The 25,474-nt window shown below is 41.8% G+C and overlaps 1 protein-coding gene across 1 annotated transcript in view; it reads right to left on the bottom strand.

The window, feature by feature from the left end:
- The window catches only part of PLPPR1 (phospholipid phosphatase related 1), a 132,285-nt gene that overhangs the window by 26,541 nt on the left and 80,270 nt on the right, over window positions 1–25,474 (bottom strand). The window contains exon 3 of the mRNA XM_061455099.1: window positions 8,729–8,917. Coding sequence (XP_061311083.1) covers window positions 8,729–8,917 — 189 coding nt within the window. The remainder of the gene's footprint in view (window positions 1–8,728; window positions 8,918–25,474) is intronic.

A 25,474-nucleotide genomic window follows, 5' to 3' on the forward strand; every position in this document is an offset into this window, starting at 1 on the left:
TTCACTCCCCTGCCACACTGCAGCTTACCTCTCCTCCAGCAGCCAAAACCTTCCTCCTCAGTCACGTTTCTCCAAACTCCTGTGCATGTAGAATGCCACAGCTGGTTCTTCCAATGCATAAACTGGCTCACCACCAGCCATGCTGCCCCGGTCTTGCCAACTTTTATCCTCACCTCCCTTTGAAAACTCACTACAGATCCATCATAACTTAGTCAAACTTCTTGCCATTCTTCTCCCGTGGTTTCTGGCCCAACTGCCTCCATACAGCCCCATGTCACTGCTGGCAGAGGCTTCATCGCAACAGCCCTCCTGCCACTCACTCACTCACGGCTGACAAATGGGAAAACACTGTTTTTCTATTTTTTTTCCCACTTTCAGCAAACACAGGGGTTGTGTGAAAGTTGCCACAAACAGTTTTCATGTCAGCTGCAATTCCACGCAAATTAAGGAGGAGCGTCAGCCAGGGCGCACAGAATAGATGCAGGAAGCACAACTGTGCCCACAGCCTGGGACCGTCTGAAGTCTCCCTGTGAAGTAACATCCTTTTGCTGCTTTCCACAGAAAAGTACAACTGATGGCATTTCCAATCACAGAGAGACAATGGAATACTATATTAGGAAGAATTATGTGAAGTAGAGGTAGGATCTGTCTTTTCTATGCATTGATTTTATGTCTTTCTGATTTCTGAGAGTTTTTAAATCTATCAACTTGTTTAACAGCATCCTTGTGACACAGTCAATACTTGTTAACACCACTTTCTACAGAGAAACTGCATCCAGAGACATTCTATTACACAGAAATATTTCCAGCAGAAAACAAAACTGAACTTCCATTTTGGGACATCATCACTCTCAGTTCTGGACAGGATCTAGCAAGCTGTATGAGATTTCCTGAATCCTCTATGAGGATGTGTTTGACTGCATATTAATATCAGAAATCTAAATTAATCAAGTCTTCAGTATTCAAAGAGCAGTCTAGGGGAGGAGCAAATACATGGAAGGCACTGGCTTTGAGACAAACTATGTGTAGAGTGCTCAGAGAACATAAGCAGATGAGTGTTATGGGGCTCTCAACCCCAATAGGCCAGTTTCAGAATGACTCCACACAACTCTCCCTGGGAAAAGCAGGCCCGTTCACCAAAAGGTGACCTCTGCAAAATGCTCTAGCAGATGTTCCATCAGCACTGGCTTGCACTGGGCCAAAAGCAATTCTGCCCTTTTGCATCACAGTGCATCTGAGGACTGCATTAGCACAGCTGCCTGTCAGTAGAAACACTTGTCAGGCTCTACATAGGAGCTGATGGCTCCATTCATCTGTCATTAGTTAAATAGCAGAAAATTTTCCCTAGAACTACAGAGTGAGGAGGCACAGAATCACACAATGACTTCGCTGGGAAGGGGCTCCAGGGGCCTCCAGTCCAACCCATACTCAAAGCAGGACCACCACAAACCACAGCCTTGAGCAGTTGTATTAATGTATGTCCCCAAGAATGGGGGTCCCACGGCCTCCTGGGGAGGGGCACTGTTTCAGTGTTTTTTTACTGCCATTGTGAAAATATTTTTCTTAATAATTTTCTTTTCTTGCAGTTTGTGCCCATTGCAAGGTTGCCTCTTGGGCTTAGAACAGTCTGTCTCCATCTTCTCTACAGTTCCCACTAAGAACATGGCTCACATTGACTTTCACTTGTTACCCAGTTCCTTAGATTTCCCTCACAGTCAGCCTTAGGCCCTGAGGGTTATTGATCTGCCATCCTACCTGCTACCTACAGAGCCAAATATTGACACTGCAGAGCTGAGACTCCATAATCAAATCCAGGCAGCAAACACTAGTCAGCGTTCATATAGAAAAAGGGCATTTTAGGAAGCAAGTGGTGACTGAGGTCTGCTGCAGCACCCTCTGCAGGACACTATTTCTGTTGTGATCTGCAGCCAGGAACCTGACCCAAGCCTGTCTAAGGAGGGCAAAGGAGTTCTTTGATAACATCAGTACTTTAGCTGGTCATGAAGACTAGGGATCAGCTGAGAGTGGTCTCAGACACTTTCATCCTTGCCATCACCATGACGGGTCTTTTCCAGTCTGCAGGAATCAGTGCTGTATTTTGCATAGCTATAAGAGGAAATGAAGCAACGCCTTCAGATGAAGGTTGCAGGGCCAGCTCACCCACAATCTGCTGAGGACAAAACCTTAATCTGTATTCAATTACTTATTATGTCATTCTGTGGTTTTATGTAATTTTGTTGTTGTCGTTGTTCTTCAATGAAAACAACAGCAAAGAACAGTTTAAAGTCCTTTTCCAAAACCAGAAAATTGGTTTCTTTTATACAAAGTCAAAAGGGCTGAAATCCACAATTTGGATTCTAGACTGCCCACCACTGCCCACCACAACCCACAGCTGTGCTCAAAAAAGCAATTTACTGTGGTAAAACCATCTAAGAGAATTTTACTGAAGTTTTAATTGAGAGGAGAAATTTCCCACAGCTCTGCACTGTTCCTGAGAAACCGGCATGTGACCAGAACCATTAGTAAGTCCTGGAGACACTGGCCGTAGCAATGCCTGAAAGTGTTACACCAAACAAACAAGGTGTATTTATTATTTTCCAGAATGGTGTGCAAAATACAGAACCACAGAATGGTTTGGGTTGGAAGGGACCTTAAAGATCACCCAGTTCCAAACCCCCTGCCACGTTTAGGGACACCTTCCATTAGACCAAGTTGCTCAAAGCCCCATCCAACCTGGCCTTGAACACTGCCAGGGATGGGGCAGCCACAGCTTCTCTGGGTAACCTGTGCCAGTGCCTCACCACCCTCATAGTGAAGAATTTTTTCCTAATGTCTAATCTACCCTCTTTCAGTTTAAAGCTGTTCTCCCTTGTCCTGTCACATAATAAAACCACTGAAGGTTATAAGTACCAGAGTATATACATTAGTTATAAGTTATAAGGTTGTAAGTACCAGAGTACATACACAGGGTAATGTGCACACCCTTGCCTCACTCCTATATATCCCAGTTTGTCAGTTTGTCATTCAGCATTTCACATTCTGGGCCTTAGCAGCCCCAGAAAAAGGGAGACAAGCCACCACTCACAGAGGTTGCCTGGCAAGCCTCTACAGCCTCATCCTGTGGGGAACACTGGCTCCATTTCCTAACAATAAAAGGAAGGTGTAGCCAAATGCCCTTGGATGGAGATACTCCTCTCTGTGAGCAAGCTGAAATGGGAGGCCAGCCCTGAAAGCCAGGACCATGCAAGCTCCATGTGTGGTACATCTCCTTGGAAAAGGGACATAGCCTTCCTTAACCAGGAAAAAGGGACCCTCCAGGTATTGAAACTGACCTCTCCTCATTACCACCACCCAACTTGCCATGAAAGCACAGGGGTGAAGCATGGCAGGTAGGAGTCTGTAGCACCATGTGCTTTCCGGCAGCACTGTCACCAGCAGAGCCTAGGGATTTCTGCCTGAAAAAGCTGGGAAGAAGCTACTGTAACAAAGCTCTGAGCAACATTAGTTCCTCTTGGTTTTCCCATCATGTACTGAGGAGCTGCCACAGGGGAGTCAGCCAACAATGGCAGAAATTCCCTGCCTACCCTTCTAGAAATAAATCACTGTAATGACATGGCTGTGCTAAGCCAAAGCCAAGGAAGCAATGTGGCATGGGGAATAGGAAAACCACCTGTAAGAACAGTATTTCTGAAGCTTGGAAGGTAAGTACAGATGAAAAGAGAAGTTTGAAGACTTTCTTCCTGCCTCAGATAAATTTGATCAATACTATAATTAATTTTCTAATTATTAATCAGGCCAGTTCAGTTTGACTGATTCCAACATTGTCCGAAAACAAATACTCCTTTGCATAGATTAATAGCACTGGCCAGTTAACAATTACATGTAGGCTGCCACTTCCAACCTTGAAACAGAAGGGAAGAAACTGAAGGTTGTGTGAAAACTGTAGTGCCACATTCTTTTCTACTTTACGGACACAAAGAGCAGTGCCCTTGACGCTGTCTGCTGTTGCTCAGTATTCATTTCAGTGAGCTGGCTCTGTTCCTAAGCCTCTCTGCTTCTTTTGGGCAGGCAGGCAAATCACAATGGATGGAGGAGTGCAGACAGCAGCTTTCAACTCTGGGAGGGTTGTTTAGTACCAGCTGGGGAACTGGCTGATTTGCAGTAACCTCATAACAGGGAAAGCTAATTCTGAGGGATACTAATGAACGTGGTGGAGTCATCCCAGGATATTTTTAAGGAAATGGCTTTAAAATTTTGTTTACACAAAGCAACTTGTTTTGATGAAGTTCTCATACTGGCAAAAATGAGAAGAATTACTACTTCTTACCCTTTCCTGCCTCAACATTTTGGAATTGACAGTGCACTGACATAGTATGCATTCTCCCAGCCTCTACATAACTTGCTGCTGGGGAATTTAAATTCGCCAGACATAGGATCATGGAACTCAAGCTCTGGTGCTCAAACTCACAAGCTGCTCTGAATTTTTATGTTATTCCCTATCACCACAGAAACAGCTGAGTAAAATACCTACACCATGTTTGCCTCCAGGAAAAGGTCTGCATTCTAACACCTCCAACTCTGAAAAGGAAAAAAAAAAAGGCAATTACTCTCTGGCTAATTTCTCCCTTCCTGAAGGACCTATAGTCACCAAAATGAGAGACTGTCTCTGAATCTTTGTAATGCAAAGATCAGCTATCCAGACGTGCAGACATTTTGCTGTAGGCCACCTGAAGCCCAAGACAAAATCATCTTTTTTAAAGCTGGAAACTTTCGACCATTTGAAATGCAACGGATGCCAAGACCAAAGTTCTGTGCTATTCTTGCAAGCCACAGAGAGAAGTATCTTTCTTCTCATGCCCCTTCCCTAAGCCCCTGGAGACTCCAGGTAGCTACAGTACCCAAGTGCTTGCCATGACTGTCAAGGATAGTATATTCTGTCTGCAAAATGATGTAACCATAGCTTCTACATTGCTGGGAGACAAAGTGAAACCATTCCCATACCCATCTCAGCATGACATCAGGAATGCTGAAAATTCAGCAGTTGTTAATAACAAACCACCAACAATGTCAGTACAAATGAAATCAGCCTGCAAGGAGGGGAAAGTATGTGAGAAATACAAAGGGAGGGCATTACAGACAACTGGCATGAGATGAAGATGAAATCATACCTATCTCATGAATGTAATGAGTAAATTCCTGTTTGTTAATCAAATCTTGCTTGCTTAGGAGTTACTTGCTTAGAGTTACTTGCTTGCTTAAGAGTTACTGGAAAATTACGGTGCTTTGACATGTTGCTTATGGACCGTGGGCATCCGTTAAAGTAAACGATGTATGGGGGGAAGGCGATAAGGAGCCTTCCTCCCCACACCCACCGGGAGGCAGAATGAGACCCCTTATCTACAGGTCACACAGACACAGAGGATGCCAAGAGGTACCATGTATATCGGATGAAGAAGAATATAAAACCAGTGACTTTGGGGAAGTGGGGTGCATGCCGTTGGTGGAGCGGAGACTCCCCGGCTGCCCAGCGCTGTTTTGCTTGCTGTCGCTTGCTCAATAAACCGATTTGATTCATTGGTCTGGCTCTCGTCAATTTATTTGAGCCACATTTATAACATGAAGCTCTTCATGATCCTACAGATAACTACAAGTTCAGTCCAAAACAGGCAGGATTTCAGGAATATTCCTTTTCCGTCATTGTCAACAGCAAAATTTACTTATTGTGTCTGAGGATATATGTTTCGGGGGATAAATCACTAAATATGAAGTAAAATGGCCAGTTACTTCTTTACAATGAAAATGAGTTTTTTCCTTATGTAAGTGCAATTTATCACTGAATTCACGGTATCCTACTGCTTTGCTGCAAAGATGCTAATACCACCACACTCAGAAAATTAAAAATGAATAAAGCAGATGAAAGCCTTTGACCTATCCTCAGTGGAACATTTTTGAGAAAAATGCACTTCACAGAACAGAGTTGGCCATACATGATTTTCATTTATTTAACGGTGTTGTCATGAGATTTGGGCATCTCCCCTTGCAAGAAATTCTCATTATGAGAGACTAAGGTTATCAGTAGGAGCATTAAAAGCCTTTTGTAATTCCTATGTATAATGGTTAACTACCCAGTGTAGCATTAAAAAAAGGTTAAAAAGAGTCAACAGCATCATATATTTCAAGAACAACAAATAAAACTTCAGAAAACCAGGCTGGTCTTATTTATTTTCCCACTAAAAATGCAGGGAAATGCACATACAGTGGCACCAACCCACAACAGCACTTCAGAGAAGTGTTGTCAGGGAAGAAATAAAGTACATGTATTAGTTTTCCCCATGGCCACTGTCATAGCCAAATGACTGCGACACACAGATATTCCATTAAATTCACAAAGATGCTCCCTCTTGGCCTGCAAGCATTGTAACGCCTCACAGTTATGCTGAAATCAGGGCTTTGAGTCTTCTCCAGGCCTGTGCACACAAGACTGCACTTAAATACTGCTTGTGTCTCAGATGAGGGAGCTTGTACTTCTAGATTATTTCCTATAGCTCCAGAGACACTCTTAACTGTGTACCATGAGTGCTCCCACATTGCTGCAGGCTTCCACCCCTTCTAATAACCACACCTCTCATGCCGTGAGATGTCAGGCAGTGGAAATATGCTGGCAGCACAGAGGCATCAGAATTGCTACTGTAAATCCTTTTAGCCAAACCAACCATTTGCTGCCAGAAAGTGAAACACCAAGTGTCTTGCAGAGGAGAAACTAGTAATTGTAAGGGCGGATAGGTATTACCTGTCACTTAAGTCATCTCTTCACATCCTGGAGCTGCAGGATGTCATTATTCTTGAGAGCAAAGTGTAGATAGCAAAACTACAACTTAACCCACAATGGATGCATGCAAAGCACCCTCCCATGAAGCACAGCTGTGTGGGTTCTTTTTCTTTTCGGTCTGTTTGCTTTTTTGTTGTTCTAGTTTTTGGTTGGGGTTTGTTTTTTTGTTTTTTTTTTGTTTTTTTTGTTTTGAGAGAGAGTGCAAACATCACCGTATAAATAGAAAGGGCTGCAGGAGCTCCTTTCACTGAAATCCCTGGGAGATTCAGCTGGATCAAACATTTCTTCCCAGATTGTGACAGTCAAAATGACAGGCAGCACCCATACAGTTACCAGACGACAGCTGAGGATGCTAATGGTGGTCTGATCAACAGTGCAATGCAAGGACAGAAGTTTAGGAAGACTCTGAACAAGCCGTCTCATTTACTAGCTTTGTATTACTGGTCATTGCCAAAACTCAGTCTGCAGAGTCAGCTACTAGCTGAAGCAGAGTTTGAAATCAGTGTGCAAGGAGAGGGAAGTTTCTCAGAAAAAGATGGGAATGGGAAATAATGTGAAATTACTCATATAAAAACACTGTGCTGAGTGCCAGTCAGGAGGACAGAAAAAGATCCCCCAGACTTATGCTCTGGTTGAGGACTAGTCCAATACTAAGTAATACTACGTCAAATAATTAATAATACAACAATAATACAAATAATGCATTAAATAATGTAGTAAAACATACTACATTGAAAATGGAGAGAAAAATGTTTTCCCAGGAAAGTTTGATCTATTGTCTCCTTGAAACTGTACCCAAATATCACAAAAAAAGCATGGTGCAAAGAGCCCTGTGCTGTTCCTGACCACACTTTTTTTTAGCTGATGCTGAAGTGCCCTGTACCAAAAACTACAGCCTCTTCTGCAAATGGTTTTCACATTTCTTACCACATTCTCTCTTATACTGTTTTATGCATTAAAGTTACTGCAGACCAAAACTTTAAATGGACTATGGTGCAGCATTCACCTTTCACAATTAAATACATCATATACAGCTTTAATCAACTTTTGAAAGGGATGCAAACCAAAGTTTAATACAAGAAATACTGAAGACAAAGAAATAAAGAGAAATAAAATGAAGTACATAAAGACACAGTCTGATAAGAATTTATAGATGTAATTACAAATGCAGCAAAGCTGGCTATATGTGAAATTTGCAACTTTCCACAGAAAATGGAAAAGGGCCAAAGTTTTGCTAATCAATGACAGCAATGACCTGTTTGGAATTGTATGTACTTAGCTAATTGAATACTTTCAGCTGTTCTGCTCAGAACAGCTACATTACAACTTACTGGTTGGATAGTAAAGAAAATCAGGTAAAAAATATTAAGAGGATGTGACTGCCAGAAATAAAGAGTTTATAAATAAAAAGGAAATACATTCTTATTTTTATTTGTATTGAGCATTTTTCTGCTTATCTAAGCCCTTCATCTAAGCCATTTCATTTAAAGCCCTTCAACAGTACTTTTAAAATAGCGGCAAATAATCCTGGATATACTGCATGTCCAACCCAGGTTTTGCTTCAGCTTTATCCTATTTTCTTATTTCCAGTAATAGGTAACCGTTGCATTAGAGCCTCTCTGGAGCCCAAGCAATTCACAACTAATCACTGAAGTGAGCACCTTATTGTAAAAGGCTTAACAAGCTCTACCCCTCAATCTTGCACTGTGATTACCTCAGAATAATTACTTCTGGAGATAACTGATGAAGACCACATTAGGCTAAGGCAAAACAGAGACCTGGCTAAGTGTAAATCAATTACAGAGTTGAAAACAGAGGAAAGGGAACAGAGATATTATAGGACTATGTTTAGTGTTTATGGAGCAGTCGTGAAGAATTCAAATAATTTCTTATACTTACAATAGCTGTTGGAGTTGAAGCCAGCACACAGTAGAGCACAAGAGGTGAAATGAAGCTCTCATCCTCTGTCCCAGGGTATGGTTTCATCAAATTGCCATCCTGACAGAAGAAACCTTGAATATGCACCTGAAAAGTATCGGTGCACTCAAAGTAGTAGGCGAGCAGAACAGTCCCAGCCATGATGACAAGCTGAAAGTAAAGCATGGTCACACAGAGACGTTAGTTGCTTTTTTAACAGATGCAGCTATGCCTTCAAGCTACTCTAGTCCTGCAGACCATCCTCCCTTTACTGTCACCCCAACAGCCCTTGCAATAATGGTGTGTGAGTGTGTGTGTTTCTGTGTGCCTGCTTTGCAACATCTGTTACATAAACCTTTTGGCAAGCGACACTAATGAATATCTCAGAGAGGACTGGGTCCATCACGCGGCTTGTAGATGGACAGAGCTTTGACAGATACTTTCTTGAAGGACATGTGAGTGACAACAGCAACAACGATCAGTGAAAGCTAGCAGGACGAGGGGCAGCACTGCAGGAGCCAACAGCAGTGGGAAGCTAAAACCCGTGTGTAATAGTAGGTTGCTGGAAAGGATTATTACAAAGGATAAAGGAAGCTAAAGACAAAATGCTTCTCTGCTGCAGCTGTAACACAGTGCTGGGGAATGTGCATCCTGTGCTAATCCAGAAGAGTCCCAGATGAAGACTCATCCAGAGGGAAATCTGCTTCTTGCCACTCACTTTGCACTGGAGCCACTGCTTATGAGTAAAGCTGTAGAAGCCTACCCAGAAACCCTCTCTGAACAACCAGCTGGGGGCTACTGTGCACTGCCTGGCTTCCCCTCTCCATCAAAACAGCATTTGAAATTAACAGGCTTTATCTTCATCTTTATACCTATAAACTGCAGGGAGCCTTTCTTGTCTATTTTTTGGTAGTTTCTTGTTGGCTAAATGGGTTCACTGGAAAAACTCAGCTATCAGCTTTTTGTACATATCCAGTTACTGAGCATGTGCCATTGTTGGTGTTTGTGTCAGCTTCCCACACTGCTTCAACACATCTCAAATGTTCTCACTAAGGTTGTCACTAATCTCACTTCATAAAATTAAGCAGATATAATAATTCATCATTCTTGTTCACTGTCTAACAGACTGCGAAGGAAATCTCATACCACAATCCTCATGCCATGGGCACGGACACCACATGCTAAACCATGTCCCCTAAGACTTTGTCCAGCCTGGCCTTGAATGCTGCAATCATGTCCCATGCTGACATGGATGGTCAGTGGAACTCTATATAAACAAACACAGTCCTATAATTAAGGACTTAGAAAACCTGAATTTAACTCCTTGAGCAGCTACATATTTCCTGATCGACCTTGAGCAACTCAGTTTCATAAAATAACATCAGAAGAAGGCAATGACATTATCACTACTCTACCTGACGTGCCCAGATAAACATATTAGAGATTACAAGATACCTGGATGCTGAAGTATTTAAACTCAGTTCCAGCACTTCATATACTCAGGGCTGTCAGAAGCAATCTGACCCCCCCTTTCTACCCCAAACATATCATCAGACATACTTAAGGTTGCGAGGCCCAGCCAGCATACATAGGGGATGGTACAACAGACACAGCTGATTTTTGCCCTGTTACTGGGAACAGAGGAAAGCAGATCTTTCTCTCATATGACACCCTCTTTGGGTGTCATATGAGAGAAAAATGCTTTCAAAAAATATGGGGTTTTGGTACAAATTATCACAAATGTGCTCTCTAGCCAGGGATTCCACAACTAAGTTTGACCTTCTCAGTGCCAAGTGCTGCCTTAGTGCTTCATGAAAATCCCTCCCGCATATAAAATACAGGTTTAGTCTGACTTACATCAGTACTGACCTACAACACCAGATACCTCAATAATAAACCCATCCTGGTCATATCCCAGTTCTTGTGTTTTGTTCTTTTGAGAAAGAAAAAATGTACTGTCTGCAGAAAGAGATTTTAATTGTGAAAACATCAGATCCCCTAGGTGATGCCCACCACCTCATGGAAACAACAACAGCAGACATCAGAAATCAGGTCTCCAGTTCAACAGACTCTACCACAGTCCCATGATGACAAGGGATGATGTGAGGTACAGAAAGGACAGTCCAGCTATTACCATGAACATGGAACATGAGCAAAATTTTTGCTGCTTATACAGTCAGCAAAGACCTGATCTCATCTGTGTGCAGGGATGCCAGAGACAGAAGGACTCCTTGCAACAGAGTGACATTTCCCTTTGTGATAAGAAACAGCACTGTTTTGCAGCCATCCTGAAATGGGAGGGCTCAGGGACACAGGTTCAGGAGCCCCTTCTTTGCAGCAGAGCTGGGTGAGGGGATGGACCCACATGGGCTGAGGTGACCCATGCAGCCACTCTGAGGTGCAGGGCTGGTGCAAGTGTAGGTACGGAATCAGCTCCTGATGTATCTTTTCAGACTCCATCTAGAACTGCTTATGGTGGTAGGACTCTGTCCAATGTGTTGCTCATTATTTTTTTCTTTATATTTAAGCAAAAATATGTGTTTAATTTCCCTAGATATGTGACAACTGGTCACAATTGCCCAACTGGTCACAGGTACCTTAATCAACTTCAGTCCCCTAATTCTTTTTGACTTCTGAAGCTAGGACCTAAAATGACAAATGCAAAAATCCCTGATTTTTGTAACCATAGTCTGTTTCTCACAGATAACAAATTTGCCTTTTCTCCCTATTTTCAGCTTTACAGTCATTGAAGGGACCACTGAAGAAGAAGAGCAGGTAAGCTGACTTAAGATAAAGATACAAAACATCCAGTTACATAATAGAGAAAACACAAAGCAGTTTGACACTGACATTTTGCAGTGTTTATTAATTAATCAACTAATTTCCTTAAGTAGACTTAAATATTGGGAAAATTAAAAATGCTCAATAACTCACTTTAGAAACACAGCCAATGAACAGAAGTGTCTAAGGTGTTTAATAGCCTCCATTACCACAATATTTAACCATGTCATAATCCTTAATATTAATCATCATGACTCCATTGTAAGATAAGAAAATGCTCTTATCACTATTTGACAGAGTGGGGACAAAAGCAGAGAAGATAAAATGACTGCCCTTAGGTCGCAGTAGAGCCTGCAGCAAAGCCAAGATATACTTTTCTTCTGGATGATATTTTTCTGGATTAGTCAGTAATCTGCACATGAAAAACTCACTGTTATATGCTTAGGTCCTGATTCTGCAGATGTTCATTCATGCTAGTGTACAAGAAACAGCCCCATTTAAAAACTCCTGCTTGATTTTTGGAACAAGCTTGACAAATTGGACTCAAACAACTGGCACGTTTTTTTTCCTCAAAGTCAGCTATTTAAATGGATTAATTCTGTAGCACGTAACACCTGTCCCTCACCGCACCATTAAATTCTGCACTGCTCTGCAGCCCACACTGATTTGGTCCTTGCAGACCTTCCTATGACTGCACACTGCTCCTATTCAAGTTGTGCAAGTTCTCTGCAATCAAAAAATCACTTCCTTAAATGTCCAAGAAATATGAAGCAAGTCTGGCAATCTTCTACAGGCAATTGGTAATCGCTTGCTGCAAGGGCTAATCAGGTGTCAGTGTAAGATTGTGTCCTGGGTATAAAGAAAAAGAATCTTCAAAGTAAGCAGTACAGTTCAGATGTACTAATCCTGCGGCTACTGAGATACATTCAGAAATCCTCCCCTTCACCTTAATACTCAGCATAACTCAAGCGACCACTGCATATCCAAAACAAAATGATTATGATAGCAGATAGTTGGACTGAAGTCCCAGTGTGCATACACTCTTCATTCACTGTGAAACTCTTCCCAGTTCCCTTAATGACAACTGGAGGATTTTACCTTTTTTCCCTGTTACCCCCAGAAGAGAGGCCCCTGTTTTTCAAACAAGAAAGCAAGAGGCCAGCTCCACTTGGGAAAGGAACGTAAAGCTGCAAACGATAGATCAATGTTAAAAGAAAGTACACACAATAGGAGGCAGAGCTTTTTGATCAACCTACATTGAAGCGTCCCCAGAATTCTTAATACAGGAGCAAGAAACTGAGAGAGAGAAAAGGAAGAGGCTGTAAAAATTTCTCATGCAGTGTCTAGCCATACAGTTTCTGTGTCCTGTCAAACCAGCATATGGCCACTGCAGAAATCTCCTTAGCTGTGTGTATTGTCACTTATATAAATCATAATGCAAATTTATATGAGCAAATTTGAAAACCCTCAAGTACTGCTGGTATTTATACATAAATAGGTACATTCTTTCAGCTTACCATCCTTCCCACACACTGCTGATAATATATCTTATAGTGCCTTTAATGTGATAATTGGAAAATTGTTCTTGCACACAAATGACAACATAAAGGACTTCATTGTTATTCCTCCTGGGAAAAAAAAAACAAACCCAGACCAGTATTTTGCATGAGGTGTTCCTTAGTGGATTGTCAATGAAATACCTATTGACACCCTTCCTCAGTTTATTTGTTCCCGGCAAGCTTCACTGGGTTTCAGTTAATGAAATGAAACTGTCACAACTGAGCACCATAAACCTGCATGAGTGTTTTCAACTTGCAACACACCTGCTGTGGCTCACAGTTCCACCCATTTTAATCAGACTTACACCTTCCCCTCTGAATAAACTCTAGCAACCAATCGTTATGCAAACCCTGAAAAAAAATTGCGTGTGTTTGTGTGTTTTTTGTAGGTAGGTGATGAAAGCATAACTCACGGAAGAGACACATTGGAGCATGCAACAGTCACAGCATACGTGTGTCATGAAGACTGGAAAGAATTGTTAAGAGTGTCTCTTTGCTCTCTACTGGGTAACATCAGAAATATTTAATTGTGTGTCTGGGCAGCTTAGCCCTGGAATGGATCTGGGTCTTTTTCTGTGAAAGAAGCCAGGCCATTTTTCCTTGGAGATGGGAACTTTATTCTTGCTGCTGCAGCAGAAGGGATTTCAGAAGAACAGCAAATTGGAATAAATCACATGGATTGTTAAATCTAATGACCTGCTTTTACCTTTCTAAAAGCAAACCAAGTTTCTATCAAAGAGTTACTGAGATGTGTTTCTTGAGGCATTCTAACTAGGGTGAGGTCTCAGAAATTCATTCTGGTTCAGGGATCAAGTTTTCTTGTGTTGTTTGTATTTATTTGTGACCAACTGGTATCCACTTATGAAATCATCCTTCACCTGATACAGATTTCTGACCTCTTATATTTGTACCTGACATAAATAAAGAAAGAAAACGTCTCATTAGTTGCATTTTGTTTTCTTAAATAATCAAGCTTCCTTCAAATACCGGCAGGAGAATTACAGACTCGTGAAAAATACTGGAAAATTTACTTAAAACAACTATTTTGGTAACCTTTTTCACAGTATGTTTCTGGGATTTTTTTCAGGCCTCCTGGAACTGCCTATGCCAAAACACCAACGATGACTTAAGAAGGTTCTACATTTTCACATTGTAGAGTCGTCAGGTGGTTGAGAAAAATGTTACACGCCTCATCAGATAAGCCTATCCTTACAAGTAGCAAAGAAAATGGAGACAACTACTGATTAGAAGTCCATCCATCTGATGCAAATGTGTTATCAGCTAAAAGGCCTATTTTCACCGTGAGAAGTAAAGGTAGTAGGTACGTTTCCCGTTAGCTTTAAGTTAGCAGTATGAATTCCTCAGGGATCAACAAAAAACTTGGTTTCTACAGCAGTTTGTTAAGCATCTGTTCTGTACCATTTTAGCACAAATGAATGCCTTAAAAGGTTTCACCTTTACACTTCCGTAGTGTTTCCAGGTTTGTAGAAACATATCAGCCAGTAAAGGCATTTACAATCTCTAACCACAGCGAATGAATGTTTTTAATGGATAAGGATCTGGCCAACTACATAATCTTTTAGGTTGCCAAGGGACTTAATGCAGCAAATAATCTTTTTGTGAAATTATTACCAAAAAGAACCGCAACAAAAAAACCAAAACAAAGCAGGTAGAGGAATGTGTAATGAACAAAAATACTTCACCTGGAGAGAGTGAGAAAAACAACCTGTATTGAACTTCCACTTAATGATAAAATGATTCCAAGCAAATGGTGGGGTTTTTTTTATGCTGAATAACCATGTATTTTACACTGTCAGAATTAATAAAACCTCCAACAATCTTTCTAAGCTGCCACTCTTCAAAGTGTTTTTCTCTCCCTCACCTGACAGAAATGATTTTGCAATCTGATTCTGAAATCAGCTTTCTTATTCAGCTGTGGTGCATAAAAGTCATGGTCTGTTCTGGGAGTAGCCAATTACAGGACATGGCTTTGTTACAGGAGTTTTTAACTCCAGTCAGCATGGTGGCACAAGCTGGAAAGCACCTCGGAGGCAGAAATGGTTTATTAGCACACAGCCTTTTGAAGCTGGAGCTGTATAGGAATCAGACCTGTCTCTGCAAGGTTTCTCACATGTCCCTTTCAAGAAGTAACTGCAGTATTTTACCATTTTTTTGTAATTAAGTTGGGTCTAGGTATAGCTTATAAGGCTGATGAAGACATTCTCAGACAAAAGAGGACTTCACATCTTCCTAAGTCACTTGTTTCAGGAAGTTTTGTGAGAGTAGCATGGCCTCTAAAAATACTGACACCTGGTTAAAAAGCTGTTTCAGCTTCTTTTTTATGTAGCAATCCTTGAAGAATTTCTATGTACACCACAGAAACTTACCATTACCTAAGAGCTCATCCATATAAAGAAGATAGATTTCTCCAGCTCTAACTGTGCTGTTAAAGCAGTAGAGTTCCCTTATTGGCAACAGAGGCATAAAGGCATAAAAATGCTGCAACCGGTACAATTTTTTATATGTAGGAAATCAAATACGTAACAGTATGAGGCACCTTAATTACTAGGTGTAACTCAATCCACTCCACAGGCTGCTGCAACTCTCTCAGTTTTCAACCTTTTAATTTGTAGACCTTTACGTTTTACCAGTGATTCTTTCATAATAAATTGAAACCTATTTTCTTTGACAGGTAACTGTGATCCATGGGTCAACCACAGACTGCAACCGTGAGCTTGAAGGGACGAGGGACGCCTCCCCATACACTGTGATGTGCATTACAGCAGTGTAATAGTCTTTATGCAGCCAAGGTCTGAGTATAGAAATGAACCAATTCCAAAGCACCAGAGACAAACATCTTCGCATCAGCTCAGGTACCTAATTATGGTAGGAATAATCAGAAATTCTCCATATCAACAAAAATATCTAAACTGCACATGACCTTCAATATTATTTTGAGGTTTCATTACAGATGGATTTGCTTGTAATGGCTTTTGTTTCTACCTCCTCCATTGATTCTTCTGGGACCCATAAGAAGATATAAGGAAGACCACCTTCATGTTTACAGTACTCCTGGGCAGGCACCTGGCAAGGGCAACTCCTACAGGCATTGCAGCAGATGGAAACATGTACCATTCCAAGAGTGAGAAGAGCTTGGAAAACATCCCCCACTATTCAAAGTGAGCAATAACAGCATGCCACAAACAAGCTTGGTAACTTCTTGACTACCTTCCCTCTCAGACTGCTGACGAGGAAGCTAAAGCATGTTCTAACCTTTTGGGTGATTCCTCAGTACAGAAAGCTGTGTAAGCTTGAGGGAAGACCAGAATGCCATATCAGATTGATGTAGCACATGATACTGCCCTGCCAAAGAAACCTCAGAGAATTGCCAAATTTCCCTAGATTCACTGAAATCTGACACTGACTTTATCGACTAAGAAAGATAACTGACATCAATAACAGCTTGCCACCTTGGTCTATCTTACATACTCTACTTGCTCAGCACATTTTGCTTTGAGATGTAGAAAATTCAAGAGATGAACATACCTTGTTTTAAACCATGGGCAAGCGTTAGCCATCTCATGTCGAAGAACCACATACTTGCTGAACCACATCCACCAAACAGTGGATTAACAATTCTGTCCTGCTGCTTTTATTTCATTTTCCTTTTCTGATTCCTCAGGATACTGGTAATGGTGATGCTAACTTGCCTGTTTAGCAACTACCAAAGGAAACATGTATGTTGCAGATCTGACCAACTAACCTCTTTGCACATATGTCAAGCTAAGTGTAAAGTGGGTACTTCCCAACTGGTCCTGCCTTCCTTTTAATTGTTGATGTTAGCGACTTGACTACAAGGAGGTGTACACATCTATGTAACTGCAGATCTGCATTTCCAGTGATTTTGTAGCTGTTTAAACCACGGGCTAATGCATCAGATCCTGGATTAGATGCACAGAAGTTAGAGGTCTGACATCATTCCTAGTTCTGTTTCCATGCTAAGTCTGACACCATTCAACAATGCTCTGTAGTCTCCTCTCACTGATAAAAATCAGTGCTTTAATGCTACAAAATTTGCTGGCCTTTTCCCACACACACTTCTCTATCTTTCAAATACTATAACACACATGCAGAAGTATACCATATGCATGCCAGGGCTGTATGAATTGCCCACATGGCTGTGAGCTACAACAGTCCTTCTCCCTTCACAGTCTCTCTGAATTCCTGATGAAATGTTAAAATGCACAATTCTGCACAAGCTGGTGATGACTGGGAGCAGAGCTGGCTTGGGCAGGTATCAGTTTCCCTGCAGAATGCCTGTTTTTTGCCTGAAATTCTGCATGCAGAGAGGACAAGAGGGCACCAGACCTGCCTTTTTCCCAGCCCTACCCAGCTTTCATCCAGAGTGCAATACTCTGTCCTTTAACAACCTGACCCTGCTCTCACTGCATTCATCGCACTCCTAATGAGCTGCACTGCCTCTTTACATGATTTCTGCCTGTGAAAGAATAAACTCACTTTTTGGTGATTGAAAGGGACAAGTCAGATCTTCTCATTCTCTTCAGAGGGCATGACACATGGGTTTATGTCCCTACAAGCTTTAGGTGGTCAGCCAAGGCTGCAGATATTTGCACAAGATTTTATGCACCTCAGAGAAGCAGAGATATGAATGGACAAAGAGGAAAGACTCAGTAGCACAGGTGCTGGAAACTGGAAAAAAACAGCGTCTTTTTAATCACTAACAGCAAAAGAAAAGCATTTTCCCCATGGCCTGAAGAGAAAAAAAATGAATCCTCAGCTCAGTAATACCTGTTGCTGTATGTAAGAGAGTGTCTGTAAAAATCAGTACTAATGGTACCTTTTCTTTAGGTAGAAAAGAGATACTAAATGCTGTGAAACTGTCTGCCATTTAGCTTCTCCTACTATAACCCTGAATAGCAATACCCTTGTTCAACCTCTTGCAAATTCTCTATTTTGGCAAGCTATATTTCATTATAATAATCTGCTTTCTTTGTAAAATTCTAAGATGCTTTCTCCCCTTTAAGATTTAGTTCCTATACAGACATGCTACATCACTTTGTCCCCTTTACTAAGCAAACAGTAGAAAGGGTTCATATGTGACAATTGTAAGGATGTTTTTGTTACTGCTTTTGTGACAGGCCTTGTGATGAAGCAGACTTAAAAGAAATGTGATTTATTTAAGATGAATCCAGTCATGATGAGAAATATACTGGACTTTTTTTTTTTTTTTTTTTAACTTAAGGAGGATATTGATGCACAATACTATTAAATACTGAGCTTGATCTGACGTACAGCTTTGAAGGATTATCAGCAGGGGGCATTGATGCGGCATTAAATTCCAAATGCCAAACTACCAAACAACCATGCAGAGTCTGTAGTGTTTTATGGTTTTAATATGTTTGGTTTTTCCCCAGTATTTTTCACAACATCATCTCATTTTTTAAAGTAGAGCTAGAATTCCAGGCCATTTGCTGACAGCACAATTTGTTTAATAGCCTATTGCAGGCTTCATCATGATTTTTGAAACAAGTCTTTGTCCCAGTTTTATGCAGTTTAAAACAGGAGAGGCTGATTTTATGACCAGAAAAATGGATTATGCCTAGCAGGAAGAATAGGTGGACTCAACACATGTGGAGGATATTTGGTCACAAGCATCAGTTGCTCCCTGACATCAGGTCGTGCACACTGGAGGAAATGACTAATGAGATCCAATTTTCCTATGCTTGCACTTTGACAGTAGCTACTGACCTGGGGAAGAGAGGTATTTCCAGGAGGGAATTTTTAAATAGCACCACCTCTCCCTCAGAGTGCCCACTGCACTCTCCAATGACTCTGAGGGAAAAGTAATTATGCTGATAATTTAAATTATCAGCAATGAAGGATGAATCCAGGTATTCATATCAGTAGGATATTTTATCTAGTGTTAGTTTTCCTACATTAACAAACAACAGAAAGAATACACTTTATTTTCCTAAACCTTATGGAAAGCATTTCACAAAGCTTCTCTGTCAGAAAGACGATCTAGCAGTGAGTTGGTGGCTGAAGGAGTCGAAAGTTAGAGAGGAAGAGATCAGCTCTGCTCGTTGGTCTTTTACTCATGGTTGATCCTTACTTGTGGCATACCGTGATCTCATTCTTATCTTGTTCACTGAGATTTATACAAGCAAAGAGAGAAGAGAATTAAAGTTCCATTTGTCAAGAGGGAGAATGCATCAGACTTGTTTTTTTTTTTTTTTGCATTTATTTTGATTTTGTACAGGGTGAATGTATTAATAACACTATTATCAAGTGTTATTAAAAGCTCCAAACCCCAAGTATATTGTATGTTTTCCCTTGATCAGATCTCATGACGCTTTTCAGCAGGTGGTATTAATGCTCTATCAAATTCTAAATGGCACACAGCCAGGGAACTGCTGATTCCAGCCCTTAATACCTTAAAATGATCAACAAACTATAGCAGTAAGTATTTTTCTCAGGAGAAAATGGCTGCATTGAAATGGCATCTGTTCTGAATGGGGTTTTTTGAGCAATAGAAGCGAAGCATAGATATATTTTGACTATTGTGATATTAAATTAGAAGAAAGCAATGGCACCTTTTATTTTCTTTTCTTTTGATATGCCCATCCAGATATCTGCAGAATCATTATTTTCAAATGAAGCCTTCCTATCCTTCAGCAGATCAACACTCCTGCCCAACTTGGTGTCATCTGCAAATTTACTGAGGGTACACTTGATCCCCTCATCCATATCATCAATGAAGGTGCTAACACTGGCCTTAATACTGAGCCCTGAGGGATACCACTACTGACAAGCTTCCAGCTAAATGTGGTATCATTTACCACCACTCTTTCGGCTCTGCCATTCAGCCAGTTTCCAACCCAGCAAAGAATACACCAATCCAGGCAATGAGGAGCCAGTTCGTTCAGGAGAATGCTATGGGAGACAACGCCAAATGTTTTACTAAAGTCCAAATACGCAATGTCTACAGCTCTTCCCTTATCAACCAGGAAGGTCACCTTACCACCTGTGGAAGGACCATTATTTTTGGACCTGATGAAATCCATCTGCAGGTCCTGAAGGAGTTGGCAAATGAAGTTGCTAAGCCACTGGCCATCATATTTGAAAAATTGTAGCAGTCAGGTGAAGCTCCTGATGACTGGAAAAAGGGAAATATAACCCCATTTTCAAGAAGAGGAAAATGGATGACCCGGGGAATTACAGACCAGTCAGTCTTACCTCTGTGCCTGGCAAAATCTTGGGGCAGATTCTCCTGGAAGGCATGCTAAGGCACATAGGAAAACAACAAGGAGGTTGGTAACAGCCAGCACGGCTTCAATAGGAGGAAATCCTGCCTGACCAATTTGGTGGCCTTCCATGATGGGGCTACAGAACTGACAGGCAGGGGTAGAGCAGCTGACATCATCTACCTGGAGTTGTGTAAAGTGTTGGACACTGTCCTGGATGACAACCTTGTCTCTAAATTGGAGAGACATCAATTTGATGGATGGACCACTCGGTGGATAAAGAACTGGCTGGATGGCCACACACAAAGAGTTGTGGTCAATGGTTCAATGTCCAGCTGGACACCAGTAATGAGTGGTGTCTCTCAGGGATCGGTGTTGGGACCGGTCTTGTTTAACATCCTCGTCGCTGACATGGACAGTGGGATTGAGTGCACCCTCAGCAAGTTTGCCGATGACACCAAGCTGTGTGGTTCGGTTGATAGGCTGGAAGGAAGGAATGCCATCCAGAGGGACTTTGACACGCTTGTGAGGTGGGCTGATGCCAACCTCATGAAGTTTAATCATGACAAGTGCAAGGTCCTACACCTGGGTCGGAGCAATCCCAGGCACAGCTACAGGTTGGGCAGAGAAGAGATTCAGAGCAGCCCTGTGGAGAAGGACTTGGGGGTGTTGGTTGAGAAAATGAACATGAGCCGGCCTCAGTGTGTGCTTGCAGCCCAGAAAGCCAACTGTATCCTGGGCTGCATCAAAAGGAGCATGACCAGCAGGTCGAAGGAGGTGATCCTGCCCCTCTACTCTGCTCTTGTGAGACCTCACCTGGAGTATTGTGTGCAGTTCTGGTGTCCTCAACATAAAAAGGACATGGAACTGTTGGAACAAGTCCAGAGAAGGGCCACGAGGATGATCAGGGGACTGGAGCACCTCCAGTATGAACACATACTGAGAAAGTTGGGGCTGTTCAGCCTGGAGAAGAGAAGGCTGCGTGGAGACCTCATAGCAGCCTTCCAGTATCTGAAGGGGGCCTATAGGGATGCTGGAGAGGGACTGTTCATTAGGGACTGTAGTGATAGGACAAAGAGGTAATGGGGTAAAACTTAAACAAGGGAAGTTAAGATTGGATATAAGGAAGAAGTTCTTTACTGTGAGGGTGGTGAGGCACTGGAATGGGTTGCCCAGGGAAGCTGTGAATGCTCCATCCCTGGCAGTGTTCAAGGCCAGGTTGGACAGAGTCTTGGGCGATGGGGTTTAGTGTGAGGTGTCCCTGCCCATGGCAGAGGTGTTGGAACTTGATGACCTTAAGGTCTTTTCCAACCCTAACTATTCTATGATTCTATGATCATAGAAGGAGATCAGGTTGGTCAAGCAGGGCCTACCCTTCATGAACCCATTCTGACTGGGCCTTACCTCTGCTTTCCCGAATGTGCTGTGTGATAGCATGCAGGATGATCTGCTCCATGACCTTCTCTGGCACTGAGGTCAGGCTGACAGGCCTGTAGTTTCTGGGGTCTTCTTTTCTGCCCTGTTTATAGGGAGGCATCACATTGACCAACCTCCTATCCTATAGAAACTGCCCACTAGACCAGGACTGCTGATAGATGATGGAGAGTGGCTTAGTAATGTTTCCCAAAGAATTCTGACAACCAACATCCTAAACAGGCCCAAGTCAGCCCTTCAGAAGGCTAAGGTTTTGCTGACCTTCTTCCTGACTTCTAAAAGAATTGAAAATTCAATCATTTTGTGATCACTTTGTCCAAGACAGCCTCCAACCCTCACATCATCCACCAGTCCTTCTCTGTGAACAGCAAATCTAGACAGGCTTCTCCCCTAGCTGGCTCACTAACCAGATGGGCTAGGAAGTCATCTCCCACACCCTCCAAGGACGTCCTGGATGGTTTCTCCTCTCCTGTACTTTACTTCCAGCAGACATTTGGTAGGTTGAAGTCCCCCATGAGACTTGATTTTTTTCTCCAAATTATGCTTCAAAGAATTCAGGATTTGCTCCTTTAAAAAATGAGATTCTATTCTACAATACATCAACCACTAGCACTGAGTCAGCCAAGGCTTTTCCCTCCTAATCTGTGTTCTATCCTGGCCTCCCAATGAATGGTGTGTTTCACAAGGGTTCAGCAGGTCCAGTATCTCAGCACTTACTACACCAAACTGCTCCCTGGGGAGTGAGTCCAGGCACTGGATATGTATGTATCTGGAGAGCAGATCTTCCCCCAGTTATCTGCCTCATAATGTATTATTTCAATCTGTCTCCCCTGAGCTTAGGTCAGATTTGACAATGACTGTAATGAAAAGACCATTCTGCAGTGCAATAAAGGTTAAGACTCCTGTGACCACAGGGATCAGCTACAGCATCATGAGGACTCAGGTAATGCACAGACGCCCAAATGAGGTATGAACTGGGGGGGGTAGATGGGACATGACATGACAGACAGTTGTCTTCTCATGACATCTTTTATGAAACAGGTGCTTTAGTCATGCACAAAATATTGCATTCAAGAAAATGTTTGTTTAGATAAAGTTCTGCAACTTGCTTTTTGCTTGAGATCACTCTGTATATACCTAACAGTCTGTTCCAGGCTCAGAAATATCTGAATTCATGAAACTTGTTGGAATAGTTAAATATTGCAATGTAGCAAAATAATGGAAGTCTTGTAAAATTCAGAGCAAGCCTGAAAAGTACAATAAGAGTCTGGTGTTGAATTTGTCCTTCTAACTTGAAACAAGATGTGTTCTATGAAAGGGCTGAGTTGAGTGTGATTCTTTTTGACAGTTCTTAACCTGGACTATATAGTGACATGAGTCATCCAGTATACCAGAAATACTGCAAAATCTTGTCATAATTCATTATCTGCTTCATTTTAGTAATCAAAACAAAATAACAGCTTATTTAGCTCTGAATTACTGAAGTCATCCCCTGCTGGATTTGACTGGCACACGCATGTTTTATTTGCATTAGGCTGTATGCTCCAAAAGTGCCCAATACAAGGACTTCCCTGGAAAGCTGAAACACTGCCTTTAGCTAAAACAATTTCCAAGTTGCTCTACAACCCTGAGAATGGTTCACTGACTGATGGTATTTCACTGTACAAATGGCTCACAAAAGCTGTTAAATCTATCATGCACTCTAAAGGCATTTTAATCTAATGACTATTTTCACTTATATAGAAGCTGTCAGGAAAATCTAGTCCTCAAATGACAAGAAGCAACAGATCCTGACAAGACACAGGATTCTGGCACAATTTTCAGTATGCTTTGTGGTATCTTCATGTCTTGTCTTTAAGCAAAGGTGTTCCCTGAGAGATGCAGAGGTATATTTCGATTTCTGATGTCCTTGTAGGTAGAAAAGCAAGCATCTTTACGAAGACTGAAGGGACTAACAGTGGGAGAATTAGATGAAAACAAGAACTAGCATAAAGCAAAATACAAAAGGAACAAAGATTAGAGGAAGGTGAAAAGCAAACCACACAAAAGCACAACCCTTATTTTCCTGTGCTTCTTTTAAATTGTAAACTTAAATGGTCATGACGCTTTGGGTAACATTTCTACCAACACATCTGAGCAAAGTTTGAAGAAAAATGTAGTCTAGAGGGAATTTTTGCCTACCCTGACTGCCAAACAAATGCCAAGGTGCACTACAGCAGAACAGCCTTCTATATAGTAGTACATACTCTCCCCTCAATGAATTGTTGTTTCTTCTTGTACCCTGTGCATTATTTCCTTTCCCAGCCTGTTAATTGGAAGAAAGGAACTACCTTCTTTGAGACAGCTGCCATGGGGTCCACAGGCCGTTGCCTCATCCACAGATTACTCTTCCAGGAAGACCAAAGAATGCTGCCATCAGCTGCCATCAGCTGCCATCAGCCTGACAGATTGAAAAAATTGTGGGATCATATCTGGCCAAAAGAAGGGGAAGCTGTTCTCCACTCCCCAGCATCTCTGCCTTGCAGGCTCAGGGAAGCACTTCTTCAGGGAGGGAAACCTTACAGTAAAGTCACAGAGTAACTGTGTATGGTTAGGAAAAGCAGTTTGTCAGAGAGCCTTTCCTCTCACCTGTCTGAGAATACTTTACAAATCTACTCTCTCTTCAGACATTTTTGCCTATACTTTCATGTCTTTTATTCTGGCCATCCACTTGCCTGTTAGGAGAGAATCAATCAGAGACCAATCCTGTCAGGTTCTTAAAAGATGTCAGTGTGGTCAATGCAAATGTGAGGAGAAAGGAAGCCTAACTCAAACACAAATCAGTACGTGTATTCACATTTGTATCTAGTGAACATTACAGGTAGACTGGCAAGTTGGAGAGCTGTGAGGTTCTGAAGAATAGCAATAATGTCTATTTTGTTACTAGACAGAACTATTGTTCTACAGTATTTCTCAACCCAGAAAACCTGATGGTAAATATAAAGCCTCAGAGAACCCAAAGAAGTAGACACTACATTCTTGGCCCCCTTTCTGATGCCTTTGAAACAAATGGTCATGTTGCCTTTGGTTTTGAAAGGTGTTAACATCCAGCCATTTCTCTGAAAGCTTCATTTATTATGAAAGCGCTCCGGGTAGGTGTTTTGGGTTAGAAATAGGCAAATACTTTCCCAGCAGTAAACATGTATGCAGAGCGAAGAGGATGCAGCCAGACCCTTTGCCACAGCTGTCTTTTTGCAGTAGAGGCTCTCCCTCCACCAGACTGGTGGTAACTCCACAGGCCACCAAGGCACATCCCAGAAAGCAGCACAGCTCTTTTGCTGTGCTCAAGCTACTGTTCTGTTAGGAAGATTTTGATAGATGGTCAGATCTCTTCTCTCCCTGCAGTCAGAGTGCTTACTCCTGTGTGCCTGGACTGTTCCTTTCCTTCATAACTGATACTGATTCATCAATTACAACAAATAAGAATTTTCAGTTCTTTGCCCTGCTGCCAAGTTTTTATTTTAGTAGTATTAATTATTTCTTGCAGCAGTCTCCCTAATATTCCCTCTCTCTTTGCTATAGTGGCATGGCACTCAGATATGTTTTAAGCATTTGTTTAATCCCCCTCCTTTTCCTATATGCATGAAAACACTTTATCACATTTTTAGATGACTAATGCTTCAATATTCCTGTACTGCTACCCACTGAGG

The sequence above is a fragment of the Pezoporus flaviventris genome, unplaced genomic scaffold (assembly GCF_033815535.1).
Source record: "Pezoporus flaviventris isolate CSIRO_AGI_PZ_B2104156 unplaced genomic scaffold, CSIRO_AGI_Pfla_v1 ptg000018l, whole genome shotgun sequence".
In the NCBI taxonomy this organism is placed as follows: Eukaryota; Metazoa; Chordata; class Aves; order Psittaciformes; family Psittacidae; genus Pezoporus; species Pezoporus flaviventris.